Raw genomic sequence first — 19,354 nt, forward strand, 5'->3', positions numbered from 1 at the left:
TTATTAGAAAGGAGTTATTAAAACTATTATGTTGAGAAATGTGTTGAAAAAAAAATCTTTCCGTTAAACAGAAATTAGGGGAAAAAAAACAAGTGGTGTAATAATTCAAGGGGGCTAATAATTCTGACTTCAACTGTAAATATTTTTTAATATATATTCAAATAAATATAAATTAATTGTAAAAAAAAAAATTGTTCCACTGTATTTTGGTCTATTAATTTTTTTTTTACTATAATTTATCCAATGACTACATGTATATTGCAAAAATAATGTATTAGCAATTCCATTGTCCATGGCATTCTTTTATCTACTGTATTTTTCATTATCATTGTCATTCAACCACTGACTTTTGTAGTTATCACTTTCACTGTTACATATTTTTTTTTAATATTTAGCCATAGAAAAACAAAAACAGAAAAAACAAGTGCAAAAATATTAAGGTGAAATTACAACCATTTTATTGGCAAGTCAACCAATCATTACAGATACAACTACATAAAAATGGGAAGAAAAAGAAAACTGTACACATGTACTTTTAACCTAAAAACCTTGAGTGATTTAGCTACTGCTGGCATGTTCACAAGAATGAAATTACAGTAATTCTTTTGTATAATGTCAGCTACAACCTGCATGTTTAACACTGTAACACAGCTCTGCCATTAGCTTTGCTAACACACACAATTCCATTTTTCATCCTCTTAAAAGTACCATCACATACTGCATATAGAAATCATGAAAACCTTTTCAGCAGCTATACAACGTTATTGCAATGCTATCACCACACAGACAAAAGTAAAAATCACACGTCAGATGAGTGTTCCAGTACTAGCGAGCAGGATCATTAATCAAAAGCTGTCGATTCATTAAAACGGCTTGAATAAAGAGGTTTCAATTTGCAGAACACAGCTTACAATCAGTCCCATCCCCCCTAAAAAAACAAAAAGCATTTTCTTACAGAACCCCTTCCAAAACAATACAGGCTACATACAGGTGTCCCTTATATTGCCTATGGAATGTTAGTGTCTCAGGCAAACGCTCCCAGTTACAATTGAATGACTTAAGAAATTTCATTTTTAAAAAGGTTTAAAAATGGCACAAATCACATTGTCGCAACCTGTTCCATTCCTCTCCCAAAACAGAGACAAAAAAATAATAATAATAAAAGGGAAGTCATTAGTTGTTTCATGATTGCAATTCTTCTTCAGGAAAAACTGGAGTGGGAAAAGATGGAATCTCTCTTCTAAGGCTTTTCTCTTGAACATCGTCTATAAAACGAGCTTCTAATTTTTGAACTACTAAAACAAAACCTTTTTTTTTTTTAGAAAATAGTCAATAAAAATATTCCTCTGTATTGTACAAGAAAAGAGGTATGGGAGCTCTGGTGAAATGATATTAACGTTATTCAGCTTTTTCGTCGTCACCTCCTGCCTCTCCGTTGTTCTGTAAAAATAAAAGTAAATTAGTTATAAAATACCCGTTTTCAACAGACTTGGCAACAAAAACCAAAAATTACATACAATTTCCCCAGCACTCTGTACTAAAATAAGGCACAGAGCTCAATAACATACCCGAGCAGTATATATTAATTATTCTAATGTAAATAGAGAATGGCTTACTTCATCAGCTTTGGTCTCTCCGTTCTCCGCTGGAGTTTTCTCCTCGGCTTCTGGCTTTGCGTCCTCTTTCTTCTCTTCTGGTTTGGCCTTTTCTACATCCTTGGCCTTCTTTCCTCGTGCAGGTGCTTTCTGTAACGTTCCAGAAAAAAAACACACACCATTAAGCCACTGATTAAAATGTTTTACCTGTAATAAAGCTTATTTCCTTTCATTTACCTTTGGCTTGGGCTCAGACTTTGGCGTTTGTGGTTTCTGGAAAAAAGAACCATGCATTAGCCAGGCACATGATAAAATTGTAAACAACAATGAAATTAGCGAGTCTGACAAAACCAACTTACACCCTGAAGTCTCTCAGACCGTCTCTTGGGCTGTTTATGTGGAGAAAACAAGAAATTAAGAAAACAAGACAAACTTGTAACAGTTGTGTTCAAGAATGTGTTAAATGCCACAGTAAAAGAGGCAAACTTACCCCAGCTGCTTCAGTGTCATTGTTAGCCTGTACCAGAGGAAATAGAAGTGGTTAGTGTGTGTAAATAGATGGTTGACTGAAGGGGGAGGTTTTGTACCCCCACAACACCCCCCTCCAAACTTATGGCCAATTATGTAATCTGAAAGTCACTGTGGGGGAGGGTTGGAGGAATCTGGGTCTTGTAGGCCTAATAATTAATTGTATGAGAATGTAAACACAAATATAAAAACCAAACGTCGGAAATAAACTAAGTAAATCAAATTGCAATTGTTTGCCGATGACAAGTTTATTTACAGTAGTTCTGAAGGTAATAGCGACGTTACCTAAAAGAAAAAAATGTCCACACTGAAGTAGTTTAGAGGGAGGAGGGGAACAGTAGCTCCGCCTCTACCGACCAAACTCGTTCATTTCGACGAGTAAATACATTAAACGTCGATACATTTCGTTAAAAATTGTGAACGTGCATCAAGTTTTCCTTGCTGAAAATGAAAACGAAAGGTTATTACATTTAGGACTTGGATAAATTTGCGTAAAAGTGGGCGAACTGTCTTAAACCACTTAAAGTCCATTTCAAAGGTCAAGTAAGAAAACATTCAGGCGGTATACGCATGTTAAAAAATACTAATGATCTTGTTACCCCAGCAGATTTATTCTGTTTGGGTTATTTAAACATGGCTAAGTCCAAAGGCAGCCATGACGCTCAAGGCTATAGTGTGTATGTGTCCTACTCGAGAGCCATATGGAGTACACAACACGCCACTACACATGTATTTACAGTTACACAACAAGGTCTTAATAATCCCACATAATACCTTCAGACTTACAACTTTTATAAATTCGCGTGCATATGGTCAAAATGACATAAAATGTAGCAGTTAAAATAGAAAACACTTGCAGGACGCGGTCTTTTCTCGGATGAATAACATGTACAAACGTTACGAGGTTAACGTTACACCCCTTTGGTTGAGCATAACTTTGCGTTTTCTAAACACGATTTTGATATTAAAATAAAGCTAGGAGAGCTCCTTGCGTCGTGTATTTCTTTAAATATCCACACGCAGTCGACAGAACCATTGCACAGCTCTAAGTAAAAAGGCGCCAGATTCATGCCACCGACTCACATGCCCTAGATTAGAAATTAACGCATGCACCAATGCAGTAAACACACGAATAACTTTACACAAAGCTTCATAAAGACATACATGTTGATTTATCGCATGCCAATAAAACCAAAATTACAAAACAGTATAAAATATCGAGTATGTTTGTACTTACTTTGCTCCTTTTAGGCATGGCTGCTTAAAGCGTGTGTGCTTTTAGAACAAAAATAGGAAATAAATTACAGCAGCTTCAGCACCGATTAGTAAAGAGTAAAAAAACAGGTCTAGGAAACACTGAAGCAAGCTTAAATGTTCTATCGGAACGGAAACTAGCTGAAACCGGATTGGATCTCCCCTTTCTATATTCTTTTCATTATAGCACTAACCTGATGCAGGCTACGCTCCGCCCCTTCTGAGCGGCGATTGGCTGAAACGTCCTGGCAACCACATTTCAAACCAAAGCAAAGTACCTGTTTGGATAGGTTGAGGTGCCAATCACAGATTTACTTGTATATTCTTTAGGCGCCACTCTTAATAATTTTTGTGTAGGTACGCTTACAAATGTAACATTTAACAGCGGAAGTGTTGAGTACATATTCAAGCATTGCAAACGATTTAAATGCATTTAAAGATATTGTAAACAATAAACGCGAAAACAATACTTTTTATCTTACAAACATGGGGGTTTAAAACACATTTGTATGCAATTGCATGTTTTTAAACAACACAAGTGAACAATAACCGTCTAATCCAAGGGACCACTTTAAAACAGGGCTATAGTCCGTTTGAATAATTGGGGGAGGATCAGGCTGATGAAAAGAAAATGGCTGCCGGGTTTAACTGGTTTCTTGTACTGAGCTCTGTGTTTCTGTGCAACCTCGTCAAAACATTCCTGCCATCCATTTCTTCATTTGTAAGTACTCAATTAAAACGAGTTTTAGGGACGCTTAAGCACATATATATTTTATTTAAAACGTGTTTTCGTTGTAACATAACGTGACGCCACAATGCACAGTGATACAGCATGTCTGCTACCCCTACCGGAGCTTCTTGTAGGCACAGCGAACAAAAGCTTCCCTGTTAAACAAGCACAGTATCTTCATTTTGCTTTGTTCTAATTCACTCATGAATTACATTAAGATGTTCTACCGAACAAACATTTTATATGAGGTGTTGTTGCTTTGACAAATCAATTAAAACAGGTCAATTCGTTCATAACAGTACATACTTGTATAATGTTTCTAAACTACTGCTAATTCATATTACATTCTATTTCGTGTACGTGGTATATATATATATATATATATATATATATATATATATATATATATATATATATATATATATATATATATATATCCACCGTGTGTGTCTTAAATATACATCACACAGTTTTTAGCACAGCCATATTCTGAAACATTTTAATTGTGCTGTGAACTTGGTTGTTTAGCTTGCATGTTTACATTATTATTATTCCAAATAGTAGCCTAATAACGAAATTTAAAGTACTGTTGCTATGGGGAAATTATAGCAACAATTATATAGCACAAATTGATTAAACGTTATTGATTCATTTTGATTACATTTTTGGGACATTCAGTGTAAAAGCTAGGATATATAGGGCTGATTCCAGCGTTATGGATGTGACATTTGCAGTAAAAATTCAAAACATAAATTTGCAGAGAAAGTATATTTTAACATTATATTGAATCATCTGTTTATATTTTCCAAAACAACTAACCACAGAGTTCTAGGATCAAAAAAATTCAATCTGTGAACATTTTTATACTTTAAATGAGGAAAATAAACAAGTGTTATGGATGTGACAAAAAAAGTCTGCGAGTTTACAGTATACAACTTATTTCGTTTAAAATTCTGTGAATTAAACTGCACAACCCAAAATAAATAATTTTCAACAAAAGGATAAGAGTTGGCTCTTTATAGAACAAAACTAATTTATTTTATTTTATTTTGACATTTTTGCATTTTTGAGGGAAAATCTTTGTTATGGATGTGACACTTTTTCGTTATGGATGTGACGGATGTGAAATTGCCATTTGTTTGACTTTGGTAAATCAAATATATTAGTTTGAAAACATTGACAGAGACATTTTTAAGTATTTTTAAAGTACTGTATAACACTTGCCTGCGCAAAACATGTAGGAACGGTTTCGCTATTTTGGTGAAAACATTTTTCTTTTCATGGCAAGGTTGACATTTTCATGGAATTGCTCATATATAACATTTGCAGTAAAAACTCAAAACATAAATTCACATAGAAAGTATATGGTAATATTATATTGAAGCATCTGTTTATATTTTTCAGAACAACTCATCACAGAGTTATGGGATCAGAAAAATATCTATCTGTAAACATGTTTTGTACCTTAAATAAAAGAAAATAAGCATGCGTTATGGATGTGACCAAAAAGTCTGCGAGTTTGCAGTATACAATAACATGCTTTGTAGAAATTCTGTGAATTAAACTGCACTGCCCGAAAGAAATAATGCTAATAAAAAGGATAAGAGTTGCTCTATAGAACAAACATAATTGATTTTATTTTATTTGACATTTTTGCATTTATGAGGTAAAAGCTTCGCTATGGATGTGAAATTGCCATTAATGTGACTTTGGTAAATCAAATAAAAATAGTTTTAAAACATTGACTGAGACATTTTTTAGTATTTACTAAGTACTTTAAAATACTTGCTTACACTAAAAACATAGAAACGGTTTGGGTATTTTGGTGAAAACTTAATTTTTTTGCCCTAAATTGACATTTGCATGGAATTGCTCATGTATAATAGGCATGGACCGGTATAAGATTCTGACGGTATGACATCCTTGGATAAAAATATCAGTTTGACGGTATTGTTATTACTGCTCTAAAATATGTTCTTTTTAAATGTCTGGGTAAGAAACAAAACCAAAAAAAATCCCCAATAAACACAGTATATTTTATTTTGAGGAACATTTATAATATTTTGGAACAGTAATCTTGTCTGAGTAATTCAAATGAATCATTGAATTCACTTGATTTGTTTCAAAAACACAGATTTTTTTTTTTTAAATGGCAAATTTGGATTTTTTTTTTTATGCTGGAGATACTGTTGTCCTAAAATGTTCACCTCCATTCATTTTTAGATGTTAAAATGGCTTGTTTTGTTGCTTGATGTTGCAAACTGATATTTTCTTATTATATTATTCTACTTTTATGTATAATTATGCAAACACTTGTTTGTAGAGCAAGTAGTTTTACAGTTTAGGCAACTGAATCGGAAGTTCTAAAATGATCGCACTTCCGCATTAAAGAATAAGGTCAATGGCAGAAAATTTTGGCGGTTTTAAAACCTTGACTTTTACAAACCGCTGTATATTGAAAACGGTTATCGTCCCATGCCTAATATATAATAAACACACGTGCATGTATATTAAAACTTTTTATTTGTGTGTTTGTTCTCATAGTTGTCAAAGATCTTCCATAAAGATGCAGATCAGGAGATGGAGATGAGGACTGAGATCCAGAACATGAAGATGGAACTGTCAACCATCAGCATGATGGACGAGTTTGCCAGATATGCTAGACTGGAACGCAAGATCAACAAGATGACTGATCAACTCAAAACTCTTGGTAAATAAAACTCGTTCTTATTTTGCACATTACATGCATACGCAGCAAGGTGGTGGACCAAGCTTTCTTACCAGCACACATGTGGTAAGAAAGAAGCCCACTAACTAAAGCAGACAAAATGTGTAGCAACATGTATAATATTGATTCCAGAAAAAAACAAGGAGCAAAGGGTACGTGTTAAGATGTTTACAGCCAACAGAACACTTCACTGGAAGCAGATGAAAGTCAAAATAGCATCAAAGCTTTGAAAATGTACCTTTGTCCACTTTAAAGTGGGGTGGGAACAACTAAGAAACCAAAAGTTTTTCACTTTACCCTAGAGGACTCAGCCCAAGTGTGGAAAATGGCAGGTGGGTTTCAGATAACGGCTTCAGTGTTCATGAAGGGAGACAAATGGCTCAGCTGCTGCCTGTTGCTGTCCTTCATGTCCAGCATAGTAAGTTTATTGTGGGTAAAATGGATGAAACTTAGTTTACCCATAATTTAAAACGGTCATGACTCTTGCTTGTTCTTATGATGTTTCAAACTCATAAGAGTTTTGTTCATCTTACAAACAAACCTGAGTGATATGTCCTTCCAAGGCAATCTCACGGCGATTCGTACCTTTTTGATTTAGTGGCTAATTCGTATGAATTCGTACAATCCAATGACTGTAAAAAATATGGACGACGCGACAGCCCCTTTTCCCATTGAACGCCTTGAGGGCAAAACGCCTGCTTGACGGGCACAAACTGTCGCAAAAGACTGCTGAAATTGGAGCCTTGACATGCGCAGAAGGACTGTCTGATGGAGCCAGAGGAGGAGCCGCGAAAATGAGCGGAGTCGAGCTTCCAACCAAACGCTTTATGTAAAATCAACCACGCCCCCCGAACTTCTCAGCATGCGTTTGCTGTCATATCAACACAAATGGATGTAATAACGTTAACAAATATGAGGGTTTTATATATTCAATCGCGCCAGCTCCGGGCCGCAGCGCATAACCTACTCGCGGCGTCGCTGGCTGATTCCGGCTCGCATGCGGCAGCGCCGGCTCGCTCGGCCGCCGCATCTGGCTCGATTGACTCGGGCTGGAATCGGGCAGTGAGTCCAGGCATCCGGAGTAGGTCCAGCAGAGGTAGTCAGTCTGAGCTCTGAGGGGTAAGTCTCCGACAGGCGAGAATCTAGCCGGAACTGGCCCGAGTGTATTTTGCTATCTGGGTGGTTAGGCGTGAATCAGCAAACTAATAAAGCCCGAAAAAAGCCCTGACCTTAGCGAATAAACAGTGTTCCACCAGGATCATGTATGTCAGAAACTATAGTTTACTGCTGAACTCATTTTGTCATGGTAAAATAACACAGAAATCGAATAATAACACTTCAGTCTCCTGCCGAAGCTCAGACAGTCTGCTTTGAGAAACTGTCAATCAAAGCTGTCAATCATGATGACACGCCCAGCATTAAATTACTGCTAAAAACAAACTGTTTACAAAAATTAAGATCTGCACCTATTTCAGCACAATAATCAGTGCCTTAATCGACCAGAACCATCTTTCGGGACATTTTATTGCAAGTGTACAAATTTTTTTTATTTGGGCTCAAGTCTCCTTCATTAACACGGAGGAGGCGGGCTTTATGACTTGTACTGCAGCATGCCCCCAAGGGGCGATCTAACGGCCGAGACCTTCACTCAAACGCAGGCTTGCGGCACACTTGGTACAATCTAATTCGTACAATTTAGTAAGATTTGCTAATCACCCAGTGACGGTTGGGGGTGGGGTTGGGTGCCACGCCTCTTTTTTTAAAATCGTACATTTTCGTACGAATTAGCCACTAAACTGACAAAACGTAAAATACTTACGTTTCCTCGTGGGATCAGGCTGGTCCTTCTATTGAATTGTAAAAGTAATACATATGAAACAGAGCCATGGCCACTTTATACAATGAGAAGATTTAATTCAGTGTTTTACTCTCATATAAACATTGATTGATTCTATACGCATGCATAAAGCACATCAAATGTCACATGCCATATTTGTTTGACATTATAAGCAAACATGATTGACTTTTTACAATGTCCTTGTGATTAAAAATATGTAAATGTACTTGTTACTAGCATAATAAAAATATGTAAAACTATACCATATAAATATATTAATAAAAGCAATATAGTGTTTTTAATTTTTGAAAGTGCTTAGATTTCGTATAAAGTGCTTGAAACCGCTTGAAAATGCAATTCTGTTGCTTTCATATTAATTAGTTACTAAATGGTAATAATAATAAACTATTTAAATTGTGTGTGTGTGTGTGTGTGTGTATATATATATATATATATATATATATATATATATATATATATATATATATATATATATTTTTTTTTTTTTTTTTTTTTTTTTTTGCTTTAGCATAAAATAAAGCTCTGGTATCTGTGCATAGATATCTGCATGTTTTTTTTTTACATTTAAGATGTGAGTAAAATACATTTAAAGAGAGTAAATGAATGTATATGTTTGGGCTTGGGGCAAAACACTTCTTTACATTTTTTACTTCGAAGAATACCATACTACTATAGAATACTTTAACAAATACCATCTGGTATAATGTAGTATGAAGTACAGTATGTATTACAATATGTAATTACCCACTTTTATAAAGTGCTGGAAATAGTGAAAAGTGCTTAAGTTTGACTTTGAAAAATGTATAAGAACCCTGCATACAACGCCAAGAACAACTGTGTGTGTCAAAACAAAAATGTAAGTACGATTTGGTCTTCCATGTCAGATCAGTTTGCACGTTTACTACAGGCAATTCAACATTTGTGTGTTGCACTATTCACTTTAATGAGATTAGGCCTAAATTGTGCTGCTTGTAGAAATGAATATTCTGCCTAGGAAATGGAAAGAAGGTCTAGGACAGGGGTGTCAAACTCAATTCCTGGAGGGCCGAAGCCCTGCACAGTTTAGTTCCAACCCTGTTCCAACACACTTACCTGTAGGTTTCAAACAAGCCTGAAGGACTTAATTAGTTTGATCAGGTGGTTTAATTAGGGTTGGAACTAAACTGTGCAGAGCTGCGGCCCTTTTGGAACTGAGTTTGACACCTGTGGTCTAGGAAGTCATATTTACCAGTTGTTTTTAGAGCTTCGCAAAGCCTACATTTAAATGCATTTTAAATTGCCTCATTTTTCTGTAACGGTGTTACTGAAATTCCATAGTTTAGAAAATCTGGCCAAAACAAAGTTCTTTTTGAGTTTGTTTCAGCAATTTGAGACAGTCCACCAAAGCTAACTTTTTGGGAGAGTTTGTTTTGCTTTTACCTACCCTTGTTCAGTGACAAGTATGCAATCAGTGGCTAGAACTCTGCCGGTTTAAGCCCTGCCGGTTCCTGCCTCAAAATGAGCGAGTTTGAACCACTTGTACATTAAGGAAGCGTTCAGGAAAAACCAAACACCAGCGAAGAAACTCGACACAGAGTCTCACACTGTGATATTTCAGCCATCTGGGCCAACCTTGGAATATCCTAAAAGATTCCTGAGGTCCTAGGCTAAAATCTGTGGTCTTTGATCGTTGGTTTGACATGTTCACAGACAGCTGCTTATGGCCCGTTGCGATTATGTTTTCCTCCGATGAAGTTCTGAGAAGATTTCAGGCACTTTCCTGCAGTGACAGGAAACAGCTGCGATGAACGTCAATCCAAGAACCAATAGAAGCGCAGAATCTGATGACGCAATCCATGCAACAATCCAAATGACCGTCGGGAAATAAAAAAAATAAAAAAATTCTTCCTGCCTTCAATATTTAGACGTGCTGTGTGCAAAATTGCCGCTACAGATTGTCTGTTCCTGTGAGGAATCATTTAAGAATGCGAGACGTCAAACTCCGCGGGTGTTTTCTTCTGTGTTTGGTGCATCTTCATTGTCGTTCAGTCTGACATTATGATGGCTGATTTCGTAAGCCTGGTTTATACTTCTGCATCAAGTGATCAGCATGACCCACGGCGCATGCAACGCGCAAAGCTGTGCATTCATACTTCTGCGCACTGTTTCTGTTGCTCTGCAATAATACTTCCGAAATGCTAGATGGCAGTAGGTGTTTATGTTCCTCTGTGTCGAGTTTCTTCGCTAGTGTTTGGTTTTTCTGAACGCTTCCTTAATGTACAAGTGGTTCAAATTCGCTCATTTTGAGGCAGGAACCAGCAGACGTGCAACAACTAACCACAAGGTAAACACAAAGCAACCATCTCCATCCGAAGCTCAGTCGTACAGTCGATACTTGTAAACACTCGCTCCAACGGACTCACACGGCTCTTGGTCCCGCCCACACTTGTCAGCGATTCCAAGCCGACTAATCACAGAGCTTGGGCTACGCGACACGTAGTTAAGTTTTTTGAGAGGTGCACGTCAGCGACGCCGACAGACACGGCGAGGACTATGCGGGCACGGCACAGCCTACACGTGTGCTTGACGCAGAAGTATAAATCAGCCTTTACAGTGTGACATGGAAGCCATCTTTGTGCAGTCTGACATGCTACAATAGTTTAGGTTTATAAAAAAATCGCACAACGCATTGTGAGCCGGCCTCTAAACGTGCTTCGTGTCTACAGAGTTCAGAGTCAGACAGGAGAAAAACATCCAGCACAACAACACCAACATGGCAACATAAATACACTGGAGGGTCGAGTAGCAGAGCTGGTACAGATGTATCCACACCTGCACTATCACTTGCGGAAAGATTCTGAGGGATTCACGCACCAGTTGCTACAACGCACAACCGTATCATGCCACATCTGATACAGTTCTAAACATTGTTCTATTCGTGTCTGTCCATGGCAAATATAAAGCAATGTGATGAGCCACACACTTCTTATGGAGAAGGCTGTGTCAGATATTTATAAAAGGGTTCTTCTCTATGAGCGGCCATTGTTGTTATGTTTAGCAGTACACTCAAGCAGGGCAACTCGTTTAAAACCCTGCGTCCTGCAGCACAGGGGTGCCAGAGTGTTTTAAAACAGTATACCACCTCTCAGTCACAAGACATTGTTTTTGCCCTCAAATGGAGAACAAAAAAGAGCTTAGTTTGAAGTATAGCGGAGTCTTTATTTCCCAGTGGTTCTATTCGGACTGAGTAGAAACTTTATTTTTCATGATTAATTTTTCATGATTATTCAGAATATCACATAAAGATCCACTGCTATAATCCTTATGCATTATCCTTAGGCCTTCTGGGTAGCATATTTTGTAAGTTTTCCTTATCAGTACTCACCCAGCTCAAGTCTACTATTGGGCTGGTCAGTTGAATCGGGTAGACCCAACAAGACTTTCAGTGCTAAGAGGTTTCTAACACAGGTTATAAAACTGTTGCCTTGAGACTTATTTAATAGTGATGTTCTGGGGTATGTTTCTGAAAACTATCGTTAGCCAACTAAGTTAGCAAGTTCTGTCGTTAGAAACATAGTTTGTTGATTTGGCGTTTTCCAAATCTGTCGTTTCAACGAGCATTCGCAAACTGCTTCGCAAACTTATACGCTTGCAAGTACACATCTGGAGCTGTAGTTAGATATGCCCTAATCATTTAGAACAGAGGTCACCAAACTTGTTCCTGCAGGGCCGATGTCCTGCAGGTTTTAGCTCCAACCCTAATCAAACACACCTGAACAAGCTAATTAAGGTCTGCTATGTATACTTGAAACATCCAGGCAGGTGTGTTGAGGCAAGTTGGAGCTAAACCCTGCGGGGACACCGGCCCTCCAGGACGGAGATTGGTGACCCCTGATTTAGAACATTCTAACATTTAAACTTGGAATGATTAAAAAAAAAAACATTAAAGTCCTCTGTCTTTGGTGTAATTTGCTTTCAGAGTATTTTTGCAGTTCAGTTTTAGCGATCTCTATATTTACAATTGCGTTCCCTTTACAATGCACTTTGAAAACGTTGATGTCGTTTAGAACACAGCCTCATGACGAAAGCTATAGCTGACCTATTATTTAAAAGCGGAATTTGTTACATCTCCAAAGCTTGTGAAAACAAAAAACAGCATATGTTAATGCTTTCTATTTAAAGTAGGTTATTTATTAAGTATCTGTACTGTGTATGACATGGGCCTGTTGGTTAGAGCATTTCTGCAGTGCATGTGTCAAATTGTAAAAGTAGACTTTCAAAAAAAAAAAAAAATCCTACTTAATAATCATCATCATTAGTGTTATTAATATTAATAAAGTATTCTAAAATATTCTTTCTCAATAATAAATATAAAATTGAATTTCTTAATAAATAGCCTCATTATTTGTTTAAATTATTTATTTATGATATTAGGATATGTGTTATCTTTTGTAAGTGATTTTGTGTTTCAGAATAGACTATATAAATGTTCTCAATATTATTTGTAAAGGAAACAAAGGCTCTATACATGTGCCATTGACAAATTTAAATTAAAATGAAAAACGAGTGTTTTTTACCAAAACGAATATTGGATTTTTTTTTAAATGTGTGTGCGTGTAAAACAACATAATTTACACAAATAAATGGGGTTATTCTCTAAAGAAGTTGTTACTCTAACCCGTTTAGAGCGTCATTATTGGCGTTTTATATATAACTAACGTGGTTCAAACAATGGATCTGCGACAGAGAAACTACAGGTTTTGGGAAACACGCATCACTACATTGTTCTTTTCCCAATCGATGCATCGCACTATGATAGTTCAGCCACGAGTTACGTCGTTGTTTGGGAAACGCAACCCTGGTGAGGAAGTTCTATTAATAACAAAACACTAGATTTTTAAAATGCAGTAAGTCCTTAATTTTTGTTAATCTAAAGCAAGCTTTATGAAAGGTTTTAAATTGCTTTTATTTCAACTTGGAATAGCCAGGAGGGCTGACGTCATAAAACCATTTTAAATATGAACCTTTTTTGATTCTACTTTCTTTTGTTGCTTTACAGTTAAATCCAGAACAGCACAGCAAGCAAAAATGAAGTGGATTGTAAATATAGCATTTTACATTCTTCAGGTGAGTGAGGAACCCTTTTTTATTTCAATATTAACACTTCAGTTTAAGCCTACTTTAACATATTTATTCCTGAGCAGATCTAGCAACCAGAACTTTTGCAACTCTCAGATCAGTTTTGAAGAACGAAAAGATCCTGGATCGTGTCAAATCATCAATAACCAAATTGAGTAATCCACATACGAAAAACGGACCCCAGGAAACACCAGGGGCCTCATGTACAAAGACTTGCGTGGAAATCATTCTAAAACATTGTGTACGCACAAAGCTGTAAATGTGCGTACGCAGAAAAAAATTCAGATGTATGAAACCGAATGCCGAATCTCACGCATATTCTTTTGTGCATCCGAATGAACGTGAAACTGAGCGCAACATGCACAAGCACAAAACCCCTCCCTGCTTCCTCCCCCGTATGAATATGCTAATGACTCTACTTTGGCAAAACCCAACGAAAAAGCAAAGGCAAAAGCAAGCAAGAAGAGAAACTTTGAACAGAATGTGAATTGGAGGTGCTCCTTTCGGAGGTAGACCGGAGAAAAACTGTGTTATTTGCAAGTTTGTTCTCCGGAAATAATAACAAAAGAAAAAAATATATTGGGAGAGTTTAGCTGATGCGGTTAACACAGTTGGGTCTGAACATCGCACTGGGTGAATTAAAAAAGAAATAGTGTGGTTTATAGGTGTAAAATGTTGCAGTTCCCTTAAGAGTCTCAGTGGCGCAGTTCGTAAGACGCATGTTAACATGTTTTGACATGTTCAAGCATGAACTCGGTTCGAATCCAGCGTCTGATGAACTCTTTCTTCTTTTTTCCCCAGCTACATATCAGATTTTGCCTACTATTTATCACAAGAAAGACAAGTAGGAATCATTAATAAGTCTGTGCATCATATTTTATTTGCACATTTATTGAATGGAAATGTTTCTGATTCACACATGCAAATTCATCTTCAGATAGTGTCTTTATAGCAATGTGTGTGCAGTAGATAGCTCAGATTACATTGGGTAAACAGGCGACTGCTGCATACTGTGCTTTAATGTTTGGCTGGTTAACTGCATGGTATGGAATTCTTATATACCTGCTAGATGAACCCGTCTCATACAGCTGCCATTGCACGGCTCAAAGACACTTTGTAGAGAGGAATTTAACACAACTGCCTCTAGGAGTCGCCAATGGAAATAAAACAGACACGCACAAAAAATGTGCGTACGCCAGCCATAAAGCTGGCATGGAGCTGCGCACATTCCCATTCATCGTTAGTAAATCCAAACGTGAGCGATTCTGAGCGTGAAACCTGGCGTACGCTGATACATGAGGCCCCAGGAGTGTTGTGAACATTTGGAGAGATGCCTAAAAATATGTAAAAAATTAAATAAATAAAAAGAATGAATAATAAAATTCATTCAAATATACAAAATGAACAATTTAAAAATGGATTAGAAAAAGATTCAAACTTGAAAGCAAAAATGTAAAGTGCAAAAAAGTAAGTAAATTAATAAATATAACATTGTAATGAACAATACTGAAAAAATCAATTACACAGATGTAATGCATTTTAGCAAATTTAGTGTCTCCAGTGTCATTAGACCTGTTTATAGCATTCATATTTTACATGGATCTCTAACATTAAGGTAGTTTATATTTAGGTATTCTTGGCTTTAAGACCAGAATCTCCATGTTGTGTATGATATTACATGAATATTAAAAGCCATATCAAATATGACAATCAAATAAGAGTTTTTTTTATTTATTTGTCACATTGGTAACACTTTACAATGTGTATTAGTTAATGCATTTACTAACATAAATTAATCATGATCAACACTTGTACAACATTTATTAATCATAATTGAACATTTACTAATGCATTATTAACATCCAAGTCCATGCTTGTTAACATTAGTTAATGCACCATGAGTTAACATGAACTAACAATGAACTACTGTATTTTCATTAACTAACGTTTATTAACATGAACAAATACTGTAGTAGATGTATTGTTCATTGTTTGTTCATGTTAGTAAATGCATTAACTAATGAACCTTGTTGTAAAGTGTGACCATTACATTTAACGAAACGCTTCTAAAATGTCTATTAATTCATGAATGTCAATTTCCAAAATGTTTAATTATCTATTATTTCACTTGTTTAGCTTACATGGTTAATGTAAGGGTGCTTTCACACCTGTGAATCGATTCAGTTGTTCTGAAACAGAGATTACAATTGTTACATTGTTGCTCTTTGCTCTTGGAGCGGTTCGCTTTCACACTGCAAAGTTTCTAATCGGACCAAAAGAGCTAAAACAAGTCACGTGCGAGTAAACTCTCCTTACATTGGTCAGTGTCAGGGTTTATTTTGCAGCGTCCCGCTAAGCTGTCAGGAGAGGTGGTGGTTTGGTGGTGATTGACAGGGTGCGCGCGCACGACGTGTCTGAGGAGAGACGCGGTGGGGAGGGGTGAGAAGGGTGCGCGACGATGCCTATTTGAGGACCTGGAGGGAGACGCGAGATTACCGGGAGATCATCACTTGTTTGCGGGCATCCGGAGACTCGCGAAACTTCCCGCCATACTCATAATTCTCTCTTCATATAGCCGTATGCCTATTACATATCCATAAAACACTGTGATACAACCGCGCTCGGATCGGATCGCTTTCTCACTACAATCGAACCGCTCCAGGGTTCGTTTCAATCGAGCCGAGACCACCTCATTCAAGCGATCTCGGAGCGATTACTTTGGCGCGGAACAGAGCGCGATTGCCCTGTTCACATATGCCAAACGAACCGCGCTAACTGGGCAAACGAGATACGTTCCGAAACAAAAGTGTAGGTGTGAAAGCACCCTAAGTGACTTATGATACACATACTGTATAGCAATTCCTGCCATGGGACCTGACAGTCCTAATTTGAACCCTTTGTATTTTTAAGTATTTTATGTCTTTGGTGTTGCTCTCTTTTTCTCAGAACAGATCTTATTTTAAAAGTAATAAAAGTAATACATTCCAGATTTATTAGTCATGTTAATTATATTTGTTAGATTTTCAGCACACAAAAACTGATAAACTATGTTGTAACTTATAGGTATTAATTAGGGGCCTTCACATCTCTGGGAGGGGCCTAAAAGGCCATTTACCTTGCTTATGGTTAACTCCACCCCTGCATATAAGCACTCTCTATTAAGTTTCTCTTTTAATGTCGGCATGTTGTGTTGTGTGTTGTTAGGCGGCCCTCATGATCTCGCTCATACTGAAGTATTATGCAGACCCTGTCACAGTAGTGCCCAGTAAATGGATCGCTCCATTAGAGAGACTAGTCGCCTTTCCTTCTGGAGTTGCAGGTATGTCTCAGTCTGTCTCTCCTGGGCCCGGTTTTTCAAAGTAATCCACTAGGATTTTGGATAAGGGATTGGATCAAATCTTGAAAATGGGTTTTTCAAAAGAAAAAACGGATTACATAATCGGATTAGATCACGTTATTCAATCTTGGTTTTGATCCGGATCAAACCTTTAGTTTGGGTTTTTCAGACCTTTTTTGTAGGATCTGGATCACTTTGATTAAAAAAAACCTGTATTAAACTGATCCCATCAGAAGGGTGGATTTAGCGTGGATTTCATGCCTAAAATGTAATGAAAACTTTAAAAAATGCTGTGAAAATGGACCAAAAACAATCATTTTTATTTAGTCTCTAATTGATATATATATTCATCACAATGGAAAACATTTTTCTTTTTAGAATATTTATTAGTGATGCATGCATTGATTGCAGAATGAACAAAAAATGCAAAGAATGGCAATGACTGATTTTTTAAACTCTTTAAACAATTGCAAAAAGAGACTGAAAGGGCAGAAGCACAGCTTCGTCTGCAGAGGAACAACTAACTCTGACCAAACTGCAGCAAACCAAGGCCAAGGACTTGAGATCCGCCTCCTAAAGGCTACGCTCAGACAAGCTGCTCTCCACATCAGATGAGGAAGTCTGAGATTATTGTGGAGTTTTTGACATTAAGTCTTTTTTTTATTTACATCTATATTTGAAACTTGTTATAAATATCCTCAATGTACAGTGTTGTAGGTCTCAGATGAGTGGACTGCTGGAAGAGGATGGGGTGGGCTTTTTCTTGTTTTTATTATTTATTATTATTATTAATTTAATATTTATTAAGTTTTCATTTAAAAAAAAAAAAAAGTTATATTGACCCCACGCTGGCTATTCTACTTGTCGCTCTTTACATATCTATAGTTCTACATTGTGATTTCCTATCCTGTTTGAGCACTGGTAATCCAGATTTAGTGATCCTGAAAAGTTCCTATCCGGATCAGTTTGATCCAATTCGATGTTGCTTTGAAAAACTGGCTTAAAAAGTACACTGGATTACCTGATCACGGATCGCAAAAACAGAATTACTAAATCTGGATCAATTTCATCCGGATTAAACCTTTTGAAAAACCGGGCCTTGGTGTTTAATTGGGAGGAAACTGATTTTATAATATATTAATGTGTGAAGTATTATACATCACCTTTTGCTGCTTTTATCTCAGGTGGTGTTGGAATCACATGCTGGCTTGTTGTATGTAACAAAGTGGTGGCCCTCATTCTACAAGCTGTCAGTTAAGCGACAGTGTCAACATAAATGCACCATGCCTGATTTTCCATACAACAACATATGCTCATGAATGGCCTAAACTCAGTGAGTTGTTTTAAAAGGAAAAAGAAAAAGTCATTTACTGTTCCGTTCAATGGTTCATGTCTTGTGTTTTTAGTCTTCAGTTGTTGATTAATGGCATTTAAATGTCATAATTCACTAGCTAACTAAAGTAAATATAAACAGTGCATTCCTAACAAATCACAGAGTAGTGATTGAGTCTTTATAATGTCATTTTATTTTTGTGACCAGCAAAACGTTTTGTTTTTATTTATTAATTGTACCATAAATGTGTATTTGGGGTTGTTTTGGTGTTCCAGAGTTTTTTGTCAGTGTTATAAATCTATTTATTGATTTTGTTTTTTGAAGAACGATGTCCTTACATCAATAAATATGTGAATGAAAAATTACGTACAGAATTTTGTCATTTCATTTCTTTTACAATACCGAGAAAAGTATTTGGAAATGCCTGGATGATTACTCATTTACGGTGGCGTAAAGTAACAAATTACAAATACTCAAACTACTGTGATTGACAAGTTTTTCTCAGGAATTGTACTTTACTAGATACTTTTAAAAATGTGCACTTTTACTTTCCTTTGAGTACATTTTTGAGCACATCACCTTAATATTCTTAATGCATCTTCCAAACCACGTATTTTCTTTGTTTGATGCCAGATTTTAAAGAGTAGATTTTATCCATGGGTTTGTTTCTTTTATTGATTTTTCAGTCACTATTTTTTCTTGTCTATGAGGATTAGAAACATCAATCCTGTAATTCCTGTCCAATCTAATTGCACCGAAGGTAAATCGCATCATAATGAACTTCCTCTAGACATTGGTGATTTTATAATTGCAGCAAACTGTTTGGAAGCATTAAAAATGTCCAAGAAGATGTCCAAAATCTTTAAAACTTGA

The 19,354-nt window shown here is 36.5% G+C and overlaps 2 protein-coding genes across 2 annotated transcripts; one reads left to right on the forward strand and one right to left on the reverse strand.

The window, feature by feature from the left end:
• Positions 1–435: 435 nt before the first annotated feature.
• On the reverse strand, positions 436–3,568 carry hmgn1a (high mobility group nucleosome binding domain 1a). Its single transcript, NM_001309644.1, has 6 exons — positions 3,361–3,568; positions 2,086–2,112; positions 1,955–1,984; positions 1,833–1,868; positions 1,617–1,745; positions 436–1,440 (listed from the first exon to the last, which is right to left on the reverse strand). The coding sequence occupies exons 1-6, from the start codon at positions 3,376–3,378 to the stop codon at positions 1,399–1,401; spliced, it is 282 nt and encodes a 93-aa protein (NP_001296573.1). The 5' UTR covers positions 3,379–3,568; the 3' UTR covers positions 436–1,398.
• A 428-nt stretch (positions 3,569–3,996) lies between these two features.
• get1 (guided entry of tail-anchored proteins factor 1) lies at positions 3,997–18,844 on the forward strand. Its single transcript, NM_001003413.1, is given in 5 exon segments — positions 3,997–4,098; positions 6,652–6,817; positions 13,732–13,799; positions 17,016–17,130; positions 18,333–18,844. Coding segments are annotated over 5 exon segments (513 nt in total). The 5' UTR covers positions 3,997–4,008; the 3' UTR covers positions 18,407–18,844.
• The last annotated feature ends 510 nt before the right edge of the window (positions 18,845–19,354 follow it).

Source organism: Danio rerio, chromosome 15 (assembly GCF_052040795.2).
Source record: "Danio rerio strain M-AB ecotype USA chromosome 15, GRCz13ab, whole genome shotgun sequence".
Classification (NCBI taxonomy): domain Eukaryota; kingdom Metazoa; phylum Chordata; class Actinopteri; order Cypriniformes; family Danionidae; genus Danio; species Danio rerio.